Source organism: Piliocolobus tephrosceles, unplaced genomic scaffold (genome assembly GCF_002776525.5).
Source record: "Piliocolobus tephrosceles isolate RC106 unplaced genomic scaffold, ASM277652v3 unscaffolded_30464, whole genome shotgun sequence".
In the NCBI taxonomy this organism is placed as follows: domain Eukaryota; kingdom Metazoa; phylum Chordata; class Mammalia; order Primates; family Cercopithecidae; genus Piliocolobus; species Piliocolobus tephrosceles.
The window spans coordinates 7,669-29,652 of record NW_022313715.1 but is presented as its reverse complement, the minus strand read 5'-3'; the positions used below and the strand labels follow the sequence as shown (position 1 = coordinate 29,652).

The following is a 21,984-nucleotide window of genomic DNA, read 5'->3' as shown; positions in this document are numbered from 1 at the left end:
TGAGACAATCATTCATTTATTGGACAGGGCAAGGTCATTTAAAGATTGGAAACATATCCCAAAAACATGTGTTTAGTTTGGTGTTACAGGCATTGATGATCACAACAAACATTACTCAATACTTCATGTAAACAGGCCACATCCAACCAGGAAGATGCTGTCAAGTCACTGAGAAGCCACAATACTTAGAAAACAATCATTAGGGAGTTACAGAGAATAATCGTCTCCAGTTCATTGATATGCATATTCTGCGGCTGCACAGTATTTGGCTGGTTCCCTGGTTATTAAGTGAGTCGTTCTGTATTTTAAAGAGCCTTGATTGGTACACACTTCTGAATATCACTGACATCAGTCAAATAAAAGCTTAACTAGCTGACATCATATTTTTGAACTACCCTAGGCAATAACTGACTGTCTCATAGTACTGTAAATAAAATTCTGTACTTAGTACATTTAGCAGTGTTACAACGCATCCAAATCACCTTTAAGTCCTATGGTACATACTTGAGAGAGACAGCAGAAACTCACTGGAGTAAATGAAAAAAGAAATTTGGGGAGCTCACCTGGCCTGAGGTGTACAAGCTGCTAGCAAAGATAGACACACCTGAAAAACACTTTGTCAATTATTTGCCAAGTCATTTGGCCTGATTTTTAGCCTGATTTTTAGCAGGACTCTTCCTGACTGAGGAGGCAAAGATTTCAACATCCATTCTAGAGACTAGCCACAATATTTTAAGTAGCAATACATCATAAATGCTTGGTTATGAGGAAAAACTATTCGGCATAAGATTCACGGAGAAAAACCTGTTAGGTATCTGGCTCTCCTGCCTGAAATCTATTGATTTTACCAACCACTCCCTTTCACAGCAGTAAGAGTTCTCAAGATGAGAAGAATTTTCTCACTCCAAATAGAAAACGACATTTGGGAATCCAGTCCCAAAAGACCAAATATTGTAGAATTCCATTTATATGAAACAATCAGAAAAGGCAAATCTACAGAGAGAGATATAGATTAGTGGCTGCCAGGGGCTGGGGGTGGGTGGACACTGGGAGAAAATGAGAGGTGACTGCTCAAGGGTACAGGGTTTCTTTTTGGGGTAACAAAATGTTCTAAAATTGACTGTGGTCACAGTTACATCACTTTGTGAATACACTAAAAACCACTGAATTGTACCCTTAAAATGGGTGAATTGTAAGGTATGTGAATTATATCTCAATAATGTTACAAACATATTAAGAAAGGAAGACATACCTCAAAGAGAAGGAAACAAGAGGCTCTTCCAAACCAAATCATACTAGAAGAAAACAGTAGCCAAGTCTGATGGAAGGAGCTTGTTTCTTGCATGCTATTTTATCATCGTCACTTTAACCCCTGACTTCACATTTTTAATTCATTTCTAAATTATTTTAGGTTATCAGCAGATTTCTAACTTTGTTCTCATTAGAGAGCAGAGTCAGTGTTCCACAGACAGACTGGGTTGGCGTTAACAAACCAAAACTAAACAACAGCAATAAAAACCCGATGAAAAAATAATCTCGTGCTTTGGGGCTACGTGTTACCAGTCAGAAGAGAAGAGCTGATGTTCATTTCTAATGGAAAATAAAATACCTACAAGTACAATGGCATCTTATGACTCGTGCCTAAAGCGCATTTCCTTTTCAAACCTGCATACAGTTATTCCCTTTACACCTATACAACAAAAGCAATGTTTTTATACCTGTACAATCCAACAAAAGCAACGTTCTCTACAAAGAATGTTGAGCTTCCTACAGCTCTCTAGCTCAAAGAGCTAGCCAATTTCCTTAAAAGTAAAATTACTGTTTCTAAAAATATCAACTGTGTATCCTCATCCTCACTTTCAGCAACATACAGTGAAGATGGAAAACTTAAGCCTCTATAAATCAGAAACCACACAACAATTTCTTAAATGACCTGATTTTTCTAAAAACCTTAAAAACATTAGTTCCAAATATTGAGAATATATTTGGCCCTATTCCTTTGAACTCTGTCTTTAGATTAATGACGAGTTGCCTTTATTTCACTTATTCACTAGTTTAGTATGAAATAAACAAGAGTTTGAATCAGTTAAACTGGCTAATGACAATTTTCCTCAATGATTTTTCTTCTGCATAGGCAAGATAATGAAATCACAAAAGGTCTTCAACTAGTCTTCAACTATTCTTACACTATATAATCAATTAGGGAAATTTTTACAGACAAATTAAGAGAACACAAGTAGTTTTACAGCAAGTTGAGCTTGTTAAATATATTTGTTCTGACAAAGAATTTCTGACACAAAAATTGCTCACTGCACACAGAATCTCAGAGAAATGATGAAACAAGACAGCCGATGGTAGAAGGTATATGGGAGCAGGGTAGGGTGAAAAGTCACAAATAAATTAAAAACTGGCAAGTACTTCTGAAGCAGAGCCACTTTTTAGGGGACACAAGAAAAACTGTTAAATCACCATTTTGGTGTCATTAGGGTTAGGGAAGTCCATTTGTTAAGAATTGAAGACGATTTTACCATAATTCATCACAGTATTTCCAAAAGGATTCCAAAAACTGTAGTGCAAAAGAAATCTAAAAAAATAAATAATCACAAAAACCAACATTTTTCAAGGAAATGTGTTCAAAACAGTGGCTTTTACAAAAGATGTGGATTTGATTTCAATGAAAAAAAATTCCTATATGAAATACCAAAGACTTATTTCACATATAACTTACACTGCATTAATGATTGGATTAACAGTATATAAATGAGGGCCATGGTTTTTTCTAAAGTAGGTCTGAAAGATCAATATAAATACTAATGGCGGGCAGGGAGGAGTGTTTTATACCCCAAACTCCAATATTCCAGCTCTGTGTCCTGTCCTATTATTATAATTTGTAAAAATCTTAATGACGCAACGATTCGAGTTTTCGTAACTTCAATGATGTGTTAGAGGACAATGCATCTTGGTTTGAAGAATTTGTTGTATCCGAAGGCCGGAAAAGTACTCGACCACGATGATTAAATACATAAAAGGATGGGTGATTCCTTAACGTATCAAATGTCTTATTTTTCAGTTCTGAAGTGGCATCCATGTCTTTAAATTCCCCTGCAATATGAACTATACCATAACAGGTAACGGCAAAGGCCAGAAGTGTCTGAAGCACTATGTCTATTGGCAGTGATTCATCTTCTTTTTCTGTTAATCGCATATAAGAACGATGCTGCGCCGCGGAAAAGGCGGCGTGGGCTAGGGCAAAGAGACCGATGCCCACCAGCCCCTTCCACAGCGACGGCGCCATGATGCCGAAGGAGCAGCAGCCCAGCAAAAGAAGCGAAGGGCTGCGGAGCTGTTTCTTCTTCCACCAGCGGGTGTCCGCGCGCCGCAGAAAGATGACGTCACTCTGAGTGATTCATTTTTTATTAATACCTTGCACCCAGAGCACTCATTTTTCATTAATGCCTTTCTACATGTTCTACATTTCTCATTAATTACCATATATTAGTTTAAATCAGAAAAAAAAATAGAGTGTTTGTGGTTTGGTGCCCCCACCACCAAGTGCTGGGTGGGGGACCGTAAGGAAGACCCAGGGAAATGTACTCACAGGCGCTTCATCCCCAGGCCCCAGCACACAAAGACTTGTTTTCAGGTAACCTCTGGCCCCAGCAGAGAAGTCATCAGGATCTGAGAGCAGCAGCCACTTCCTGAGATAGGCGTGCCCTAAGAGACACAACATCCACTGGTGATCCCAGAATCAGAAGACCCCAGCCCGTGACCACATCCAGGAGCCCAGGATGGACTGCACAGGGGACGTAAAGGACTCATCCACTGGGCCGTGAGCGCAGGACTCAGATTCCAGAATCAAAAGGTACTTTGAGTGTTCATGTGGTCAGAGTCAGAAATATTAACAGAAAACCCTGTAAGGGGCTGGCAGAGCCAAACCCAGGCCATTTTCCTCCCCTTCAGGAAGTGACCAGACCAGAATGGAAACCAGGGTGAAGAGAAATCCTGGTTTGTCACCCAAATGACCTGTCCCTGTCTGCCATGAGCCCAGTCTCCAGTAATGGAGCCTTTCAGATCTAGCCTCCCTGAATGGGCCAACGGAGACACAGGCGAGCGTTACTTGCTCCCGAGGGCTTGTCTCACATGGAGGATGAATGACCTGCCTTCTCTCCCAAGATCAAACCCTTCCTCTAGATTCTAAAACCCCCAGGAGGGACAGTGAGGATCCTAAATGGGTGTCCCCAGTCAGCCTCCAGAACCAAAATGCAAGGATACAGCCAAAGTGGTGAGAACTCACGGGGCTCTCTGTAAATGGTGCCCACATCCATCTGCAATCAACGAGAGGAGACACAAATCAAACTCTTGCCACCGAAGCGTTAAACACAGTGTGGTGCATTACACGATTCCATTAAAAACCATGTTTTTGAAGAACTTTTGGAAGCACAGGGAAACATTCACCATTTGATACTACATGAAAAGAAAGTGAAATACATTTTGATTCCAGTTTGATAAAGAATGCTTATGTACAGAAAAGAAAGAGGAAAGGAGGCTGGGCGTGTTGGCTCACGCCTGTAATCCCAGTAATTTGGGAGGCCGAGGCAGGTGGATCACTTGAAGTCAGGAGTTCGAGACCAGCCTTCTGACCAACATGGTGAAACTCCATCTCTATTAAAAATACAAAAAAAAAAAAAAAAAAAAAATAGCCGGGTATGGTGGTGCATGCCTGTAATTCCAGCTACTTGGGAAGCTGAGGCAAGAGAATCACTTGAACCCAGGAGGTGGAGGTTGCAATGAGTTGAGATTATGCCATTGCACTCCAGCCTTGGCAACAAGAGCAAAAATCCATCTAAAAAAAAAGAGGAAAGGAAATTCAACATAATAGGACTATGTTATCTCTGCATGGTAGATTGGGATGATTTTTATTTCATTTTTTATTCCTTCCTGTGTTTTACAATTTTCCATTAAAAATCCATAGGTTACTGGGATGGTGACAGTGGGGAAGGCCGCAGGGGGCAGCGGGGGCGGGGGGCAGGGAGTATGTGGGAACTGTGTCCATTCCACTCAATTTTTGCTGTGAACCTAAAACAGCTCTAAAAAGTTGTCTATTTTTTTTTAATCATAGATTACTTTTATAATTAGATACAAGTAAAATAATTTTTTGACTTAACCCTTGGGTTCTCAGAACAAGAATGTAAAGAGACTCAAAACATAATTAAGATTTAATTTGTTACAGAATGACTCAGGCTCAAGTTCATTCTTTTAAAAAATGCTTCTCCAGGTAAACAGACTTAGTTTTTTATCTTGTGACTTCTTCCCACAGGCAATGATTTGGGAAGACAAAGAAATCTCACCTGCTGATCTAGCCATCAGGTCCAACCCAGCAATTTTTTTTTTTTTTTTTTTGAGATGGAGTCTCGCTCTGTCGCCCAGGCTGGCGTGCAGTGGTGTGATCTCGGCTCACTGCAGCCTCTGCCGCCCAGGTTCAAGGATTCTCCTGCCTCAGCCTCCCGAGTAGCTGGGATTACAAGCACCCGCCACCATGCCCAGCTAATTTTTGTATTTTTAGTAGAGATGGGGTTTTACCATGTTGGCCAGGCTGGTCTTGAACTATTGACCTCAAGTGATCTGCCCACCTCGGCCTCCCAAAGCACTGGGATCACAGGCATGAGCCACCACGCCTGGTCCCAGCAATTATTTATTGGGCAGAATAAATAATTCTAAGGTAACTGTTCTGACAACAGGTAGAATCAAGCCCCTTATTTTAAATTTGTATTTAAAATACAAATGTAAAGAAGGAAGGCATAATACACTTGGATAGAAGGGAGAGGGTAAAATAAGCTTGTGTTCTTTCTTTCCTTTTGATAAATCCTTGAAAATTTCAAAATGAGAAAATTAATAACAATTACATCAAATTACATTAAAACACCATGCAGGCCAGGCGCGGTGCTCGTGCCTGTAATCCCAACACTTTGAGAGGCCAAGGAGGCCAGATCACAAGGTCAGGAGTTCAAGACCAGCCTGACCAACATGGTGAAACCCTGCCTCTACTAAAAATACCAAAAAAAAAAAAAATTAGCTTGGCATGGTGGCACACACCTGTAATCCCAGCTACTTAGGAGGCTGAGGCAGGAGAATCGCTTGAACCTGGGAGGCAGAGGTTGCAATGAGCTGAGATCGCACCACTACACTCCAGCCTGGGCGACTCCATCTCAAAATAATAATAATAATAATAATAGTAATAATAATACAGGTCTCCTTTAGTCTGTGCAATTACTAGTTACCTTTACTTTACGTAATCTGTTAAATCCATTGGTTCTCGGTTCTCGGAAGAGGACTATTCACTTCTGGACTGTCTGGGACAAGTGAGGAGGCTGGGGCAGGGTTCCCCTCTCTCCATTGCCTCTCCCTCCCCCAGGGATCCACATCTGAACCCCACTCCCAATCCAGAGTGAGAGTGATGCTAGGGCAGACAGCACTGAGTCTCACCGGCCCAAGATGGTCAGGATGAGAAGAAGGGCTGCCCAAACTCAGATCTCACACTGCCTTCCCAGGGGCGGGGGAAAATCCAAATTACAAATAAGGGTCTTCATTCTGCCTGTTGGAAATAAGGGAAGAAGTACTTCCCTCCCCTCTCTTTTTGTCAGAACACTTACCTTAGAAAATTTGTAAATATATTACACTTTCCCTGTCTCTTTGAAATGCATCTTTTAAAGAAACTAAATAAGCCTTTTGTCAGCTTTAGTATACAAATGTCATTCTCAGGACATCTGAAATGTAAACACTAAGGGAGATGGCTCCCCTATGTCCCAGCTTCTGTGGGAAGATAGGAGCCTAACTCCCGTGGGCACCTGGCTCCAAGTTGTTAAACTACTTCCTATCATAAAAATATGAGTTTCATTTTTGTTTGGTCTTCTGGACACAATAAATTAGCTAACATAGATGGTCACTCCGATTACCAGGTGACTTTGGGCTGAACTCGGTGTGACCAAAGGTGCTGTACATCTTTTTAAGAAACTAAATAAGTCTTTTGTCAGCTTTAGTATACAAATGTCATTTTCAGGAGGTCTGAAATGTCAAGTCCCCTGACCTGAGGGTGGGGCATGACGTCTCTTGAGAATGTATGTGGTGGGCAATCAGTTGAACCCGCTGGCTAAATTAGCACGAGATTTCTTTCCGTCTTTGCAGCATCTTAGCAGATCATTGCCTGTGATGTGCATCTCACTCTGGTTTAAGGCCTCTTCAATGATAAAAAGTGCTTTCTTTCTCTTCTACCTTTGTGGAAAGGTTTTCTGGGGTGAAAGGAAATGCTGTGCAGAGGGTTTGGTGTTGTTTTTTTAAATAATATTTTCCCAAAGCAGGTACATATAGGATCTCTGGAGTGCCACCCCTGCCCATGGCCCACAGAAGCTCCACCAACACGGAGAAGTGAGAACTGACTGCTTTCATTGAAAATAAGCAATTACCCGGAACTCCCCAAGGAGAGCATCTGTCCTGAGAGAACGGGAGTCTACCACCTGCAGAGAAAGATCACGGAAACTCACATTCACAGGGAACATGGGGCCCACACAGCCAACCCAATAGCTCTTCCCTCCCAAACAATAACTGCCAACACTTCACACTTACTCAATTCCAGAGATTGTTCTAAGTAATGTTTAGCCCTCACAAGAACCCCATCAGCAGATACTGTCATTATCCCCATTTCACGGATGAAATAGGGGCACAGAGACTTGTAGAGAAACACACAACCCCTACATGGCATAGACAGAGCTGGAATCCACCCTAGTGCCAGAGCCTACACTTTCAGCCACTTGGCTGTAGTGCCTTTCAGAGGAGATGGGGGAAGAGCCAAGGCCCAGAGAAAGAGAATCTCGGTCAGAAGCAGGCACGTGGATTAACAAAACAAGATGGAAACGTAAATGTTCATTGCCACAAGTGATTCAAGGACCCTGACCTGAGGCCCCAGGGGGATGCTGAGCAGTGAGGTCTCCTGCAGCTGCTGCCTCCCAGCTGAGCTGTTGCAGGCATTTCTGTGACCCGCAGGGCCTGACTGAGTTACTCCACATCATCCATGTGTCAGGCTTTAACACGCCTCCCTCTCACACACACTCACATACATACTGACAGGCACACACATGCATGCACACACATGCACAATCACACATACACACACGCACACCTGTGTGCACTGACACCTATGTGCGTACATACAGCCCATGGAGAACACTTTGACTGCTGAGACGTACCGTGATAAAGATGGGCTCATCAAACAGCTCCGCGGGACAGTCAAACAAGTTGAAGAAAAGAGTCTGTTGGTTCAGAGCAAAGGGAGACATATCAGTGCCTGCTGACCCCTCAGTCCAGGGAGAGGGAGGACCACCCCCCGCAAGCCTCCACGCCTAGCAGTTTAGTCCCCTCAGAAAATGTGGATTGGGCTCAGCATTGGGGATTGGACAAGTTCTGGGGTGATCTGCCCCTGGCCTCACAGACATGGTCATTTCAAGGTTGGGTGAGTGGCTGGCCATATAGGGTGACAGGGATGTGGAGCAGCAGGAGAAGTAAGAGCAGGAGCCCTTTCTCCAGCCCCACAGATAACCTCCTTGGGAGCCAGCACATCTCACCACCCAAGGTCAGCGCCATACGTAAACACTCTTGAATGAATTGCCAGGTGTCTGCACTGGGCTTCCAGATGGGAAGGCCCACCAAGGTTCTGGCCCTCATGCCCCGTGTCTCCCACCTCATTGAAGAGTGGGCTGTTTCCCTTGTGGATCCGTGTCCGCTTGGTCTGCCCCGCAGCGGTAACCTTGACCACAGGCTTGATGTTCACCCCCGGCAGCTGGCGCCCCTCGATCACCTGGACCCTAATCTGAAAACCAGAAGGAGGAAAGAGTAGGAGGAAGGGGGAGAGTTAAGGACCACCCACCATCCACCCCAAGAGTCAGAAATCTCAGGGACCATCTCACCACTGGCTTCTTGGGAAAAGCATTAGAAAGGAATTAGGAAGAGCATTATATGAACTATCATATTTTCCCACCTAGGCCCCTGACATCTATAGAAAATCCCATAGCTCCATAGAAGAGCTGCCAGGCTGCCCCTCATCAGCTACCCACATTAAACCCCAGGGGTGGGCAGATACAGCCCCCATTTATATCATTCAGCCGTTGGCACAAGCCCCACCCAAGACCCCATTGATACTGGCATTTTTAAGTGGCCTGAATGTTCTTTATTGACAATTCCCTCAGAGGTCGAACTTACACAGTGAAGTGACCCCAGAAATAGTCTTTATTCTTTATAAGATGCAATGCTTTCTTACATTCTGAGAAATAAATGAAGAACTTTTGCCATTAAGCTGTAAGTAAATGAAGACTTCAGGAACATCTATGCTTCCAAACATTAGGTAAGATATTTTAAAATATGAAATTTTACAATATTAAGGCAATGGGAAGATGGATGAGTGATTTTTAATCTCCTCATTTTAATATGTTTTCCAAACTTTCTGAAATAAACATATGTTATTTCCATAAAGAGAACAAAGGCAATATGAACATGTTTGGGGAATAATAGTATGGGGGCTAGGATTTTGTGTCTTGGGGCAAACAGTGGTTAGAGCTAGGACTTCTGCTTAATTACCATGATTTAGAATAGAAACATATTTTTGCAATTTGTTGCACTTAGTATTATAAATAGAGATGTAAGGTTCCTGCTTTTAACCTTAAAAGTAGTTGTAAAGAGTTAAACATCACTGTGTGACTACATCAAAATAGAAAATTCTTTTGAACAGAAAAAAAAATAGGCAAAGGACCAAAGTTAAAAGCAAATAAAATGGGATGGATTTTTGGATAAAAATGCGTCGAAGTGTTAACATTAATAGTTTTTATTCTGTGACGAGCTTGAACAAATTCAGATTCCATATGACTCTCAGAAAAATCCATGGCTTTATGCAGGGGGATAGATATAGGGAGAGAAAAGATGTTAGACAGAGCTTCTCTGATGTAAGGATCTTGTTACAATGCAGATTCTGGTAGAGTAGGTCTGGGTAGACCCTGCATGTCTATCAAGTACACAGGTGATGCAGAAGGTGCTGGACACAGACCACACCTGAATAGCCAGGAGCTGGCTGTCTGGATAGTCCCTGGTTAGAAAAACAGATCAGAGATGCAAAGACATGCTGAACCTCTGCAGTGAGTTTTTTGTTGTTTTGTTTTGTTTTGTTTTTTTTAAGCTCAAAACCACGGGGCTGGGCAGAAGCTTGTTCTGTGGACCTAAGATGTGGATTCCCTGTTCGGCATCTGCCCAGACCCAGGGAAACTACAGGTTCCCCCCGCAGGAGGGCCCTGAGGATCCCACACACATCTTCCCCTGAAGCTGGACAAACCAGGCAGGTGCCTGGCACCAGCAGCTGATGGTTGAAGAGGAGCCTGGGGTCAGAGAAAGCCTGTTCATCACCTGGAAGTCCTGCGGTTTGTCTGACAGCAGCTTTCTAGATGTAGGTGCACTTCGCTTTCTTTTGATCCCGGGGTAGTGGGGTGGAGGATGCAAAGGTAGTTTCCTTGGGGTGGTGGGAGCCCCTGGGCCTCCACTTTGATCCAGGAATGGCTCTGTCTCATCTCCAGTGAGTCCCTGGTCCTCTGTGTCTTCCTCTCCCCCTGTGTCTAAGAGGAGAGGACCCTAATGAGGCCTGGGTCCCTCTGGCCCTGTCCCCGCCCCTGGGACCCAGCCCAGGGGGCAGAAGATCCAAAAGGCATGGGCACTAGGACTCACCCCTCTTCCTCTCCCTCCTCCCTCCCCATCAGTGAGCCAGGATGGATAAGGTAGAAAGAAGAGGAGCTTTCAGCAGTTGAAACTTGAGGGCAGTCAGTCCAGTTAGTCAACAGGAAGAAAAGAGAATGGCCCTAGCCCTCCCACCCACCAAGCCCTGCAGGATGAGTCCTCTGCCACCTGGCCCCACTCCAGCGAGCTGACCATGGCAGCTAGTGAGACAGTTACAGGTAGGGTCTGGGATCAGGACAGTCCTGGCCCATGTCTCACCCATGGGGGCCGGCCACTTCTTTCCAGAGTATCTCGTGTCCATGGTGCTGTCACTGAGCAGGGACCAAGTCTCGGCCCGGCTCTGTCCCCCGCCTGTCTTGTGGGCAGGGCATAACCCCGGGAGGGGAGGGAGGAGGTTGGGGTGAGGTAAACCAACCTACTGCACCCCCAGCCCCAACCCTGCCTTCCCCGCCCACCCCAGCCTGGTGCAAAGCTCAGAAATAGCTGTGATGCCCAGTGGCACCTGTCAATTCTCACCACCTCCCAAGCGTGTCCGGAAGCCTCCCCTGATTGGCCTGCACCTAACTCTGTCAGATCCACCTCAACATGGTCCCAGAGCATTCGGGTCCTCCCTGCTCCCCACCCTTTGCCACCAGGGGCACCTCTCCTTCCTCCCCTGAGCCCACTCCAGCTGCACAGCTCAGGATTACCAGGTTACTCCAGTCCAGACTGATCTCCCATCTCTAAGCTTGGACAGTGCTGAGCCCCAGCGAGACGGCTCTGCTCTGTTGACCTCACCACAGAGCCCTTTGCTGGGCTGGTCCCAGATCAGGCACAGGGCACACTCAGCTGAAACACTGGCTGCTCAGGTTTTAATGCTGTGCTTGCTTCTAGCTCCCTTCACTAAGAGAAAAATCTAGAATCTTTCCCATGGGCAAGTGCCCCCTAGCCCATCTGCGTAGCTTCCTCCCATCCCCAGCAGGCTGGACCACATGGAGGCTCCCACGCCCAGGCCCACCACTGGAGAGCCAGCCGCCCCAGGCTGACCAGGCTGGTAGACCCAAGTGAAGAGAGCTGAGATAGGCACAACACTTAGCTAATTTCGTCTGTTCCCCTCACAAATAATCTATGGGCCCAGACAGGGAAAGTAATCAGCCCAAAGTCACACAGGGACTCAGTGTCAAAGGCAGGACTGGAACCCTGAAGTTCAGCTCAGGGCTCTTTTAAGAAAAAAACTAGTTTTTTGTCACACACCATCACCAAAGGGCTGCTGGGTCCCAAGGCAGGGAAGCATTCGGTTCTGGGGAGTTTGTGGTGCCTCAGGTATCACCTGAGCCAGACCCGGTCCCCACACACCCTTCTCAGAGCTGCATAGCTCAGAACACCCAGTCTGGGCTCAGCCCTGTTCCCAGGCAGCTGGGGCTGGGAGGCATCCTCACACTACTCGCTGCAGCACCCAAGGGAACCTGCCTGCTGCCCCTTCTTTCTGCACGGCAGAAGGCAACCCTCAAGACTTCCCACCCACTGCACCCTCTTCTCTCCAGGCCTGGGCAGCCCCCAACCTGGGGAGGGCAGCAAAGGCTGGGAAGCCTCGCTGCAGCTCCCAGCCCCCAGGCTCAAGTGCCACTGCCGGCCTTCTTGCTGGGGCTCGGCCAGGCCAATGTGGGCTACTCACCTGCCACTACATCCAGGTCAGGCAGAGTCGGGGAGGGCTCCAGAGGAGTAGGGGGCGGGAACAGGGGCACAGCTCCAGGCAGCGGTGTGTAGGACACCTGCAGGACCAGCGAGGCCTAGAAGAGATGAGACATGGGAGACAGGTAAGTACACTGGCCTCGGACCACTGCCCTCCGGTACCTTCCCTGTTTCTGGCATCCCTCCACCAAGGAATATGGCTCTGACAAGAGCCAGGTTTGCAGGAGGCTGTGGCAAAGGCACCCCCAGGGACCTATCAGCATAGTCAGGTGGTTTGAAGCACAGAATCTGGGGTCAGCTTCCACCACTCAGGAGCTGTGTGACCTTAGGCAAGATCTGTGACCTCCCTCGCCTCAGTTTCCTCATTCCTCACAGGTCAAAGGTGGAGTGAATTAGTTGATGTAGCACGTAGTGGGCTTCTGCAAATGAATCAGGGATCCAACCTCTCCTGCAGGATTTTTCCCACTCTCCACTCGGCCTGTCTTCAGGAAAATGTCCCTTTGGCCACTCTGCTCAGGCAATGGCTCGCCCCTACTTCTCCAGGGACGACTCAGCTTTGCTCTACTTTGCTCAGGCTGCAGCTAGCACTGAGAGGGTCTCAGCATGCTGCCAGCCTTGCGGAGCCCTCTTCCTTCTTGACCCCACCACATCCTCAGCTGCCCCAGCTTGCACCGGCCGGAGAGGAGAGGGACTGGTGACATCCCTCACAGACAAGGTCGGGTTGCCCATGCACCCACCCCACCCCAACCCTCACCCTGAACCTGGGAATGGCACAACCTCAGCAGGCTCTGCAGCCTGGTTGCTCCTGGTCCTGCCTGAGCCCTGCCCCGGCACCACAGGTCCAGTAAGCCTCCTGGGGCAGCCATTCTCTCAAATTAGCGCAACAGATACTCTAAGAAAGTTTGGGAAGCACAGAAAGCTTTGGAAAAATAATGCAAAAGAAAACCAACTGTTGGCTGGGTGCGGTGGCTCACGCCTGTTATCCCAGCACTCTGGGAGGCCGAGGTGGGCAGATCACGAGGTCAGGAGATCGAGACCATCCTGGCTAACACGGTGAAACCCCGTGTCTACTAAAAATACAAAAAATTAGCCGGGCGTGGTGCCGGGCGCCTGTTGTCCCAGCTACTTGGGAGGCTGAGGCAGGAGAATGGCATGAACCTGAGTGGTGGAGCTTGCAGGGAGCTGAGATCGTGCCACTGCAGTTCAGCCTGAGTGACAGAGCGAGACTCTGTCTCAAAAGAAAAGAAAAGAAAAGAAAAGAAAACCAACTGTCCATAATTCCCTGACTCCACATTCCAGTTCTCACCAATCTTTCAAACAAATAGTAGACAGGTCTGCTGTATGCAAAATGATTCTCTTTTACTGAATGTCAGACAATAAGCTCTCCCCAGGTTTTGACAAACCCTTTATAAACACAGTTTTTACTGAGGTATAATGTCCCTCTGAGTGGCTCTGGCTAGTTCACTGGACCTTTCTGCTGAATGATGTTAGGGACGTCCAGGGACTCGCGGAGCAAACTCAGTCCCAAGACAGAAGGGCCTGAAGGTTCCTGACACACTCCACTCTTGAGCTTGAACTCTCCAGACTGGGGCCCAGGGACAGCCACACTAACAGAGAGCAGCACTGGTGGAAAGCTGGGCACAGAACACTAAGGAAGGAGGCAAGAGCCAGCTCAGCATCCCAGGAGACCCAGGAGACCCAGGAGGAGGTCAACAAAGGCAACTGCGACCCTTGAATTCCCTCACCCAAGGCATGGCCATAACCTGCCCTGTGGGTTCCTGAGTCACCACCAGGTGTCGCCACTTGAGCAGTCAGTCCCCTCAGCTCCTGCAACACCGTGGAGGGGAAGAGAAGAAAGAGCCTTCCTGTCCCTCCAGACGCCACACCTGACTCCTAGAGATGCCAGTTCAGTAGGTCTAGGGTGGCCCTGGGTATTTGCACGTTTAATAACTGTCCTGGGACTTTCTTCCACTTCAGCGAAAGGTAAGTTGGGCTCTTTGGAGAAATAACTACTTCCAGGGCTAGGGCAGAGAAGATACAAGATGAGCCTGGACCATCTTCTTGCGCCAGAAAGGAAGGAAATGCTTAATGAACGAATGATTCTCAAAAACACATCAAAAGAGGCTGGCCAAGGTGGTTCACACCTGAAATCCCTTTGGGAGGCCGAGCCAGGTGAATCACTTGAGGTCAGGAGTTTGAGACCAGCCTGGCCAACACAGTGAAACCCTGTCTCTACTAAAAATACAAAAATATTAGCCAGACATGGTGGCATGCACCTGTAATCCCTGCTACTTGGGAGGCTGAGGCAGGAGAACTGCTTGAACCTCAGAGGCAGAGGTTACAATGAGTCGATCACACCACTGCACTCCAGCCTGGGCGACAGAGTGAGACTCCACCTCAAAAACATAAAAGAAAATAATAAATAAATAATAAAAAGTAAAAACATGTCAAAAAGACACAGAAGCCAACTTTCAAGAGCTCCCACAGGCCAAATCTGAGACAACAGAAACATGAAAATACAGAATAACAGTAACAGGTTAAACAATTGAATAAAATAGAAACACACAAATCCATATTGCAATAAATAAATAGGAGAGGAGAAAGCTTTTCCTGACCACAAAATGCCAACTGACTAATGCAGGAAAAATAACTGAGAATATCACTATTCAGCAATCATCAAAGCAATAATGAATTCAACCAAGAAACAGCAGTGATGTTAAAACTCCTGGTATGGCCAGGTGCAGTGGCTCACCACGCCTGTAATCCCAGCACTTTGGGAGGCTGAGACAGGAGGATTTGTTGAGTCCAGAGTTCAAAACCAGCCTGGGCAACATAGTGAGACCCTCCATCTTTACAAAAAAATAAAAAATTAGCCAGGCATAGTGGCCCATGCTTGTATTCCAGCTACTCAGGAGGCCGAGGAAGGAGTATCACTTGAGCCAGGGAGGGCAAGGCTGCGGTAAGCCATGATTACACTACTGTACTCCAGCTGGGCAACAGAGCGAGACCAGCCTCAAAACAAAAACAAAAACAGTTCATGAAGGCTGGGCACAGTGGCTCACACCTGTAATCCCAGCACTTTGGAAGGCCGAGGCAGGTGGATCACCTGAGGTCAGGAGTTCAAGACCAGCCTGGCCAACTTGGTAAAACCCCCAGATCTTTACTAAAAATACAAAAAATAGCCAGGTGTGGTGGCATGCCCCTGTAATCCCAGCTACTCAGGAGGCTAAGGTGGGAGAATTGCTTGAAACCAGGAGGCGGAGGCTGCAGTGAGCCGGGATTGCACCACTGCACTCCAGCCTGGGCAGCAGAGTGACACACCGTCTCAAAAGAAATTAAAATAAAAATTAAAAAAAAAAACAGCTCATGGAACTCATGGGTAAATGTTAGATGACGAAGAGGATATTACAGAGTCACAAAATTCTGACATGAGAAAGGGGAGTAGATGAATGACTAGCAGGGACACACAGCAGATGCTAGTGTAATCAAATGATCACAGTTAGCAGTGTGGTGACCAAACGAATCACAATCATCCCACCTGATAGGGCACAAAGAGAGCCACGCAGCGTCAGTGTTACACTCACACCCAAGACGCACAGCCTAAATCTAAACACAGGAAACATCAGGCAAAACCAGTGTGGGGGACATTCTACAAATAATTGGCCTGAATCTCAAAAAAAAAAAAAAAAAATCCAGCTGTAAGGTTATAAAAGTCAAAGAAAGACTGAGGAATTATTCCAAACGGAAGAAAACTGAAGAAACAGAACAACTAGGCACAACACACGAGCCTCAGTGGGATCCTTCTGCTACAAAGGACACTGTGGGAAAAATGAATGAGCCGGGACTGGGGTCTGGGGGTTAGATGAGAGTGCTGTGCCCATGGTAGTTTTGTCCTTTGGAAGGCTGTGTTTTGGTTATGTAGGAGAAAGTCCTTAACTGGAGATCAGCACACTCAAGTTCAGAACGATGGACCAGAAGACAAATAAAGCCCCCTGCCCATCCATGCTGACTCCAGCCCTCCAAGAGTAGCATGAGGTCAGGACCAGCTGCATAATGTGCAGGCCCAGCACAAAATGAAAATGCAGAGCCCGTTATTCCAAAATGAAAAATTAGCTGGACGCGGTAGCCACGCTTGTAGTCCCAGCTACTCAGGAGGGTGAGGCGAGAGGATCACTTGAGCCTACTCGAGCCAGGAGGTCAAGGATGCAGTGAGCCTTAAGAATTTCAAGATGGAAACAGTAGCGAATTAAGCTAAGCAAGAGGCCCTTGTGAGTGCAGGGCTCCGTGCAGCGGCCCCAGAGGCCAGGCCTGTGTGGGGTGTTTGTTTGACGTGGCCTGAGCTGGGCCCACATCTGAAAGACGAGGAGTGAGGGCCTGCCTGACATGTGTGGCCTGACCCTTTCATTCATTAACTCACGTGTTCATTCCCTCTACGTGTGTGTGTGTGCGTGTGCGCGCACATGTGCATGCATGTTGGGCACCTGCCAGGGCCAAACACACTGTTCAGGATTCTGGGGACACTTCCATAAATAAGGCAAAGGCCCCTGCCTCCATGGAGCTGATGTCTTGGCAGAGAAGATAGACAATAAATAATAAACAAAATAAATACATAAAGAAGAGAGTATGTTAGAAAGAAAAGAAAAAGTAAACCAGAGCAAGAAAGATCAGGGCAAAGACAGGGTTTGCAGGTTGCAGTGTTAAATCAAGCGGTCTGAGTGGACCCCCGTGAGGAGAGGAGAGTTAAGCAAAAACTTAAAAGGGCTACACCTGGGCTGCCCTTGGGCCTCTGACCTTGGAGCCAGATCCCCTGGAAGAGCGCCGCTTCCTGTTTCTAGGGGCTCACCCTGCTATCCAGTCACTGCACACCACCTGGAGGCTTCCATACACCGTCTCTGTGAGAGGTGGAGCCGCCGGAGTGTAACTCCTCCACACCATGCCCAGTGCCAGCTCCTCAGCACTGGGGCTCGGGAGCAGCCCTCTCCAGGACGCAGACAGGAGCAGTCCTCTCAGAGAGAGGCCTCCAGAGACCACTTAGGCAGCCCCTCCTGGGGCTTCCTGAGCATCCGGTGTTTCTACACCGACAGCTCCACACCAACCTCCTGAAGAACTGGCACCATCCGGGTGGCTCTGGGCCCTTGAATGAGACTTCTGGCACAGAGCAAGGTCCGTCTTCTAGCTGCCCATCAGGAAGCCACAGGGACATCCCTGCAGCTCCAGAGGCTCTGGAGCTCAGGGTCTAGAACAGATCTCAGCATCAGGGACGAGCCCCAGGGACCACGGCTTCAGGATCTGATGGTGAATACCGAAATTCTTTGGCTCTGCTGAGGCTCTTAAGGGAAAGTGGGCATGTCCGTGGGCCCCACCCAGGACCAGGACCTTGTACCCTCACCGTGACATCACAGCTCAGCCCCTGTCTCCTTCTCTAGACAAACAGAGCTGAGATTTTCTTCCTGGGGGATGTATATGAGCCCTGTGCTCTCCCAGACCACACAACCTGGGCCTAGAGTCCCAGTGGGACCCTCCTCAAGGTCCTCCACATCACAGGCCCCCCGCCTGACAGCCCGGGTCCTCAGGTCTCCAGCCCAGCAGCACTCCAGGGCTCTCCCCACACAAGGCCATTGTCAGTCAATCGTGTGTCCACCAAACATGCTGCCCTGCAGCAGGGTAACCTCAGTCGCCCTCGTCTGCTGCCTTGAGGCCCACAGTGAATGAGATCAGCAGAACTTGAGGCTCCTGCCTGGCCCCAGGCTGAGGGCTCAGGAAACTGAAGGCGAATGACCTCCTCAGACCCTCCCTGGCCGTGACCGTCCTCCAGGTTGTGTGGTCAGGCTCGGGGGTCCTTTGCCCACCCTGCCATGCCCAACCATTGTGTGCCACCTACTTCCTCGACCACAGCTCTCCAACACTGACCTCATCAAAACCAAAACCCAGACCAGTCCACTCTCACCTCCCCTAACACACATGTCCCGTGTGGACAAGACAGGCCTGATAGGTTCCTGGCCCTCACTAACCTCTCCCTCAGACAACCTCCAGAAGCAGGCGGAGGGTAGCTGTGGTCCTGAGTTGATGCAGGGTTGGTTGGCAGAAGCTCCATACCATTGAAGAAAGCTCAGGGACTCACTGAGCACTGTCCTGCCCACTTCAGGTCCCTGCTCCCAACACACAGTGCCCTCCTGGCTCCCTGACCCGCACACCACTGGGCTTCGTGGGCTCTTGTCCTCCTTTGTGATCCGACTCTGGCTTTAAGGCCTGGGTGTTGCCTACTGAGTTTTCTCCATGTGTCCACACCTTCATGAGTGAGCTGCTCTTAAAATACATCTGGGAGGATGCTACTTCTTTTCCTCCGTGTGTCCTAAATCCCCATGGCCTGGAGGTTCCTCCAGGACAGGGGGAGTGTTTTCCCCATCAACCCAGCAGCTGCCAGACGGTAGATTTGGCATCCTACATGGCACACAGCCCAGCGTGCCATATCTGAAGAGACTCGGGTGAGAACACTGAGCAAAAGGCAAACGGGGTCTGCAGTCAGCCTGTGGCAGGACTCCCGGCCTCCCCCATGCCTCTCAGTCTGCCAGAGTTTCCTAAGGAGCCCACTGGCCCTGTATTCACTCCTATCACCCCATCAGCAGGTTCCTTTGGCCCTTGGAGGCAACTGAGCTACAATGGACTGGGGGCACCTGGCATGCTCTGCTGATTGGGCTCAGCTGAGACATGAGGTCTCGGTGAGTGGCCAGCGAGAACCCTCAATGTTGTTGGCTCTCTGTCCCTGCCAAGCACACCCCCAGTTATCCCTACCTCACACTACAGTGCAGCCAGCCCAGGTCCCAGGCAGGAAGCCCCAGCTCATAGGGTCGTACGACCTGTCTGGGGCTGCTCTGTGACCTTAATGCCATCACATGGACTAGAATCTGGTCCTAGACCCTCTGCACAGGTGATGACTCCCTCCTGGGCAACAGGGAGGAGGTTCCCCCACCCACTCCATTTCCAGCCCATGCTCAGTTAGTGCGGCTCAACCCAGGAGGGTCCAGCACTCTCTCCCATCTGCCACCTCCTGGATCTCGCACACCCTTCTTGGACACATGGTTGGTGAAGGATTATAAAGTTCTACAGACAGCCAGGAATCTCTGGCCAGGGAAGAGAAGGCAGCAGGCTTCCCGCTGGTAAGCTTGAAGCCCAAACTGTGTGTGAATGAGGAGCAGGAGTAGGCGAGGGGAAGCATGGAGGGGATGGCCCCAGTCTGGCACGGCCCCATGAACAGGGACCAGCTATGGAAAGTTCTGCCTTGGGGCTGGAGAGGCCTTTGAGGTTGGAGGGGACCGAAGGGCAGGAAATGTCAGTCATGGATGCACACAGAGCTGGAGTGGAGAGATGCTGGTGTCCCAGCAAGGAGAGATGCTGGTGTCCCAGCTGGTCAGCAAGCCTGACCCCAAGGCTCTCTCTCGCCAGCTGCCTTGATACCTGTCATCTCTCCATCCGTGTTCTGTGCCTCGAGGGTTGGGTCTGAGACTCCTCGGGACCCCTGAAGGGGTAGTTCCAAAACTCCTTGGGGTCCTCCTTGACCACAGGGAGTGTTAAGAGACTAGAGGTTCAAAGGGAGGATGACAGGGGACTCAGGGTGATAGAGACAGGCTCAGTGAATACTGCTCTAAACCAGAACGTTCTGCCAGTGAGCCCTGTGTGGGAAAGGGATGGACTCTCCTGGGAAGTGACGTCTCCCATCAAGGGAGCAGCCCAGCCATCCCCAGCCTAAGACCCCTCGGGAGCAAAGTCCAGCACCGGGAGGGCAGCAGACTGGGAAACCAGGAGTCCATCCACGGCCATTCCACCAGAGGGTCTAGCGGATGAGCTCCTAGTCCAGACGCCTGTGGGGACAGCCACTGACTATGTGACTTCAGGGGTTCCTTTTCTCTAGGTCTCAGCATCCAGTCTTGTTCCATTCAGAGATCTGCCCAGACCAGTCACTTCCTGACTCACCCAGCCAGCCAGGAGCCCTGGCCTCACACACCCGCCACGGGGCAGTGCAGCTGCCCTGCCTGAGAGAAGTCAGGACCTGAATCCCCCAGACCTCACAGGGAGGAAGTACTTCCAATCCATGGTTCCTGGTACATCCTGGAAGGTGGGGCTGACCCACAGGAGAGGTCAAGAATTCTACCAGGAAGAGAGAACCCTGCAGGGTATATTTAGCTCACTAAAAATAACAGGCAGAGAGGAGGGCTGGGAATTGTCTGATTGGACTTGGGGAGCGCTGAGAAGGCCAGGGGAGGGGCAGGAAGAACAACGGAGGAAAAGGAAGAGGGTCCCGGTGGGCAGGGGAGAGGGCTCTTTCCCTCCCTCCCTCATGCCCTGTGACCCAGATGTCTCAGAGATTCTGAATCTGGAAAAGAGGGCTGGGTGGTGAGGGAGGAGGGGAGGTCTGCCAGGGAGACTAGGTGGGCCATAGCCAAGGCTGACCAGGAAGCTGGGGACAGGAGGTGGCCAGACAGACAGCCCCAGACCAAGGGGCAGGCCAAGCTGCTGCGAGCCAAGGCTGACTTGAGCCCTGCAGATGGGGTCAGGGCTCCCTCTGCCCTTCCCATCTCCCCTAGTCCAGTGCCTCTGCAGACACTGCAAACTCTGGTCAGGGAGGGCCAGGCCTGCTTCCTGGGAGCTGAAGTCAGACACGTGTCTGGGGTCAGAATGGCAAGGCCCAAAGAGGAAGCCACCTGGCAATGCCTTGGACCATAACCTGGCAGAGGCTGATGGGCACTTACCCCTGTGGGCTGCTTCTTGGTGTCCAGCAGGGGGGCATTGAAGCTGGCGGACAGACTAGGGGTGGCGAGGACCTCTCGGAGTGGGACCTTGGCTTCCCCCAGGAACCTGAGAGGAGAGAGAAGTCAAATGTAGAAAACTGGCCTAAGGCACCCTGGCTCCTCTGCCAGACCCCTCACTGCCACCACTCAGACGAGGCTGGTCTACCTAGACCACACAGTCACCTGGCACCCCACGAGGGCTCCCCTGCATCCCCATACCCAGTCACCACCATGCACCATTCCTGGAAGGCCTGGCAGCTGGGGAAATACTTGGGCATGGGAAGTGATAAGAGATACCTTTCCTTTCCCAAGGTCCACCTTGGCCCCTTCCCGCCCCTCCCCAGAGGCCCAGCCACGCCTCCACAGAGATGAAGGGTTGTCTTCCCATGAGCCCTTGACAGTCCACCAGGTCAGTATCTCATCAGCCCCACACTGCCCCTGAGCCCCAGCAGCTCATACAACCCACGTCTACACAGGCCGTCTGTATTGGAATCCCAGGGCTCAGCCAGCAGTGATTGTACAAGAAAAGCAAAGAAACCTTCCTGTCTTCAGGGACAGGGAGAAAAGGATATTGGGGCAGGGGAAATAGGCCCCACTCCTGAGAGGCCTTGAGCGGTCCATACCACACACACCAGAGGCTGCATTTCTGACTGACAGGAGGGGTGGGGCACATGGACGGGTTATTAGGAAAGAGTAGGTCGGCAGTGCGATGGTTGGCACGCGCTCCCTTCAAAGAGTGCAGAGGAAGCTCTGAAGTGGGCTC

General features: G+C 49.2%; 2 protein-coding genes across 2 annotated transcripts in view; both read right to left on the bottom strand.

The window, feature by feature from the left end:
• On the bottom strand, positions 1–3,585 carry LOC111550583 (membrane magnesium transporter 1). The gene has a single exon (XM_023224091.2). The coding sequence runs from the start codon at positions 3,293–3,295 to the stop codon at positions 2,900–2,902; it is 396 nt and encodes a 131-aa protein (XP_023079859.2). The 5' UTR covers positions 3,296–3,585; the 3' UTR covers positions 1–2,899.
• The window catches only part of LOC113222305 (dysferlin-like), a 41,472-nt gene extending 19,973 nt beyond the window's left edge, over positions 1–21,499 (bottom strand). The window contains exons 1-10 of the mRNA XM_026451799.1: positions 21,405–21,499; positions 21,183–21,288; positions 12,419–12,533; positions 11,023–11,115; positions 10,441–10,646; positions 8,732–8,860; positions 8,241–8,303; positions 7,461–7,511; positions 4,295–4,325; positions 3,599–3,714 (exon numbers count right to left, since the gene is read on the bottom strand). Of these exons, the coding sequence (XP_026307584.1) occupies positions 3,599–3,714; positions 4,295–4,325; positions 7,461–7,511; positions 8,241–8,303; positions 8,732–8,860; positions 10,441–10,646; positions 11,023–11,115; positions 12,419–12,533; positions 21,183–21,288; positions 21,405–21,499 (1,005 nt within the window). The remainder of the gene's footprint in view (positions 1–3,598; positions 3,715–4,294; positions 4,326–7,460; positions 7,512–8,240; positions 8,304–8,731; positions 8,861–10,440; positions 10,647–11,022; positions 11,116–12,418; positions 12,534–21,182; positions 21,289–21,404) is intronic.
• Between the last annotated feature and the right edge of the window lie 485 nt (positions 21,500–21,984).

Coding starts and splice junctions, on each gene's coding strand:
- LOC111550583 (XM_023224091.2), bottom strand. CDS start 3,295: ATGGCGCCGTCGCTGTGGAAGGGGCTGGTGGGCATCGGTCTCTTTGCC.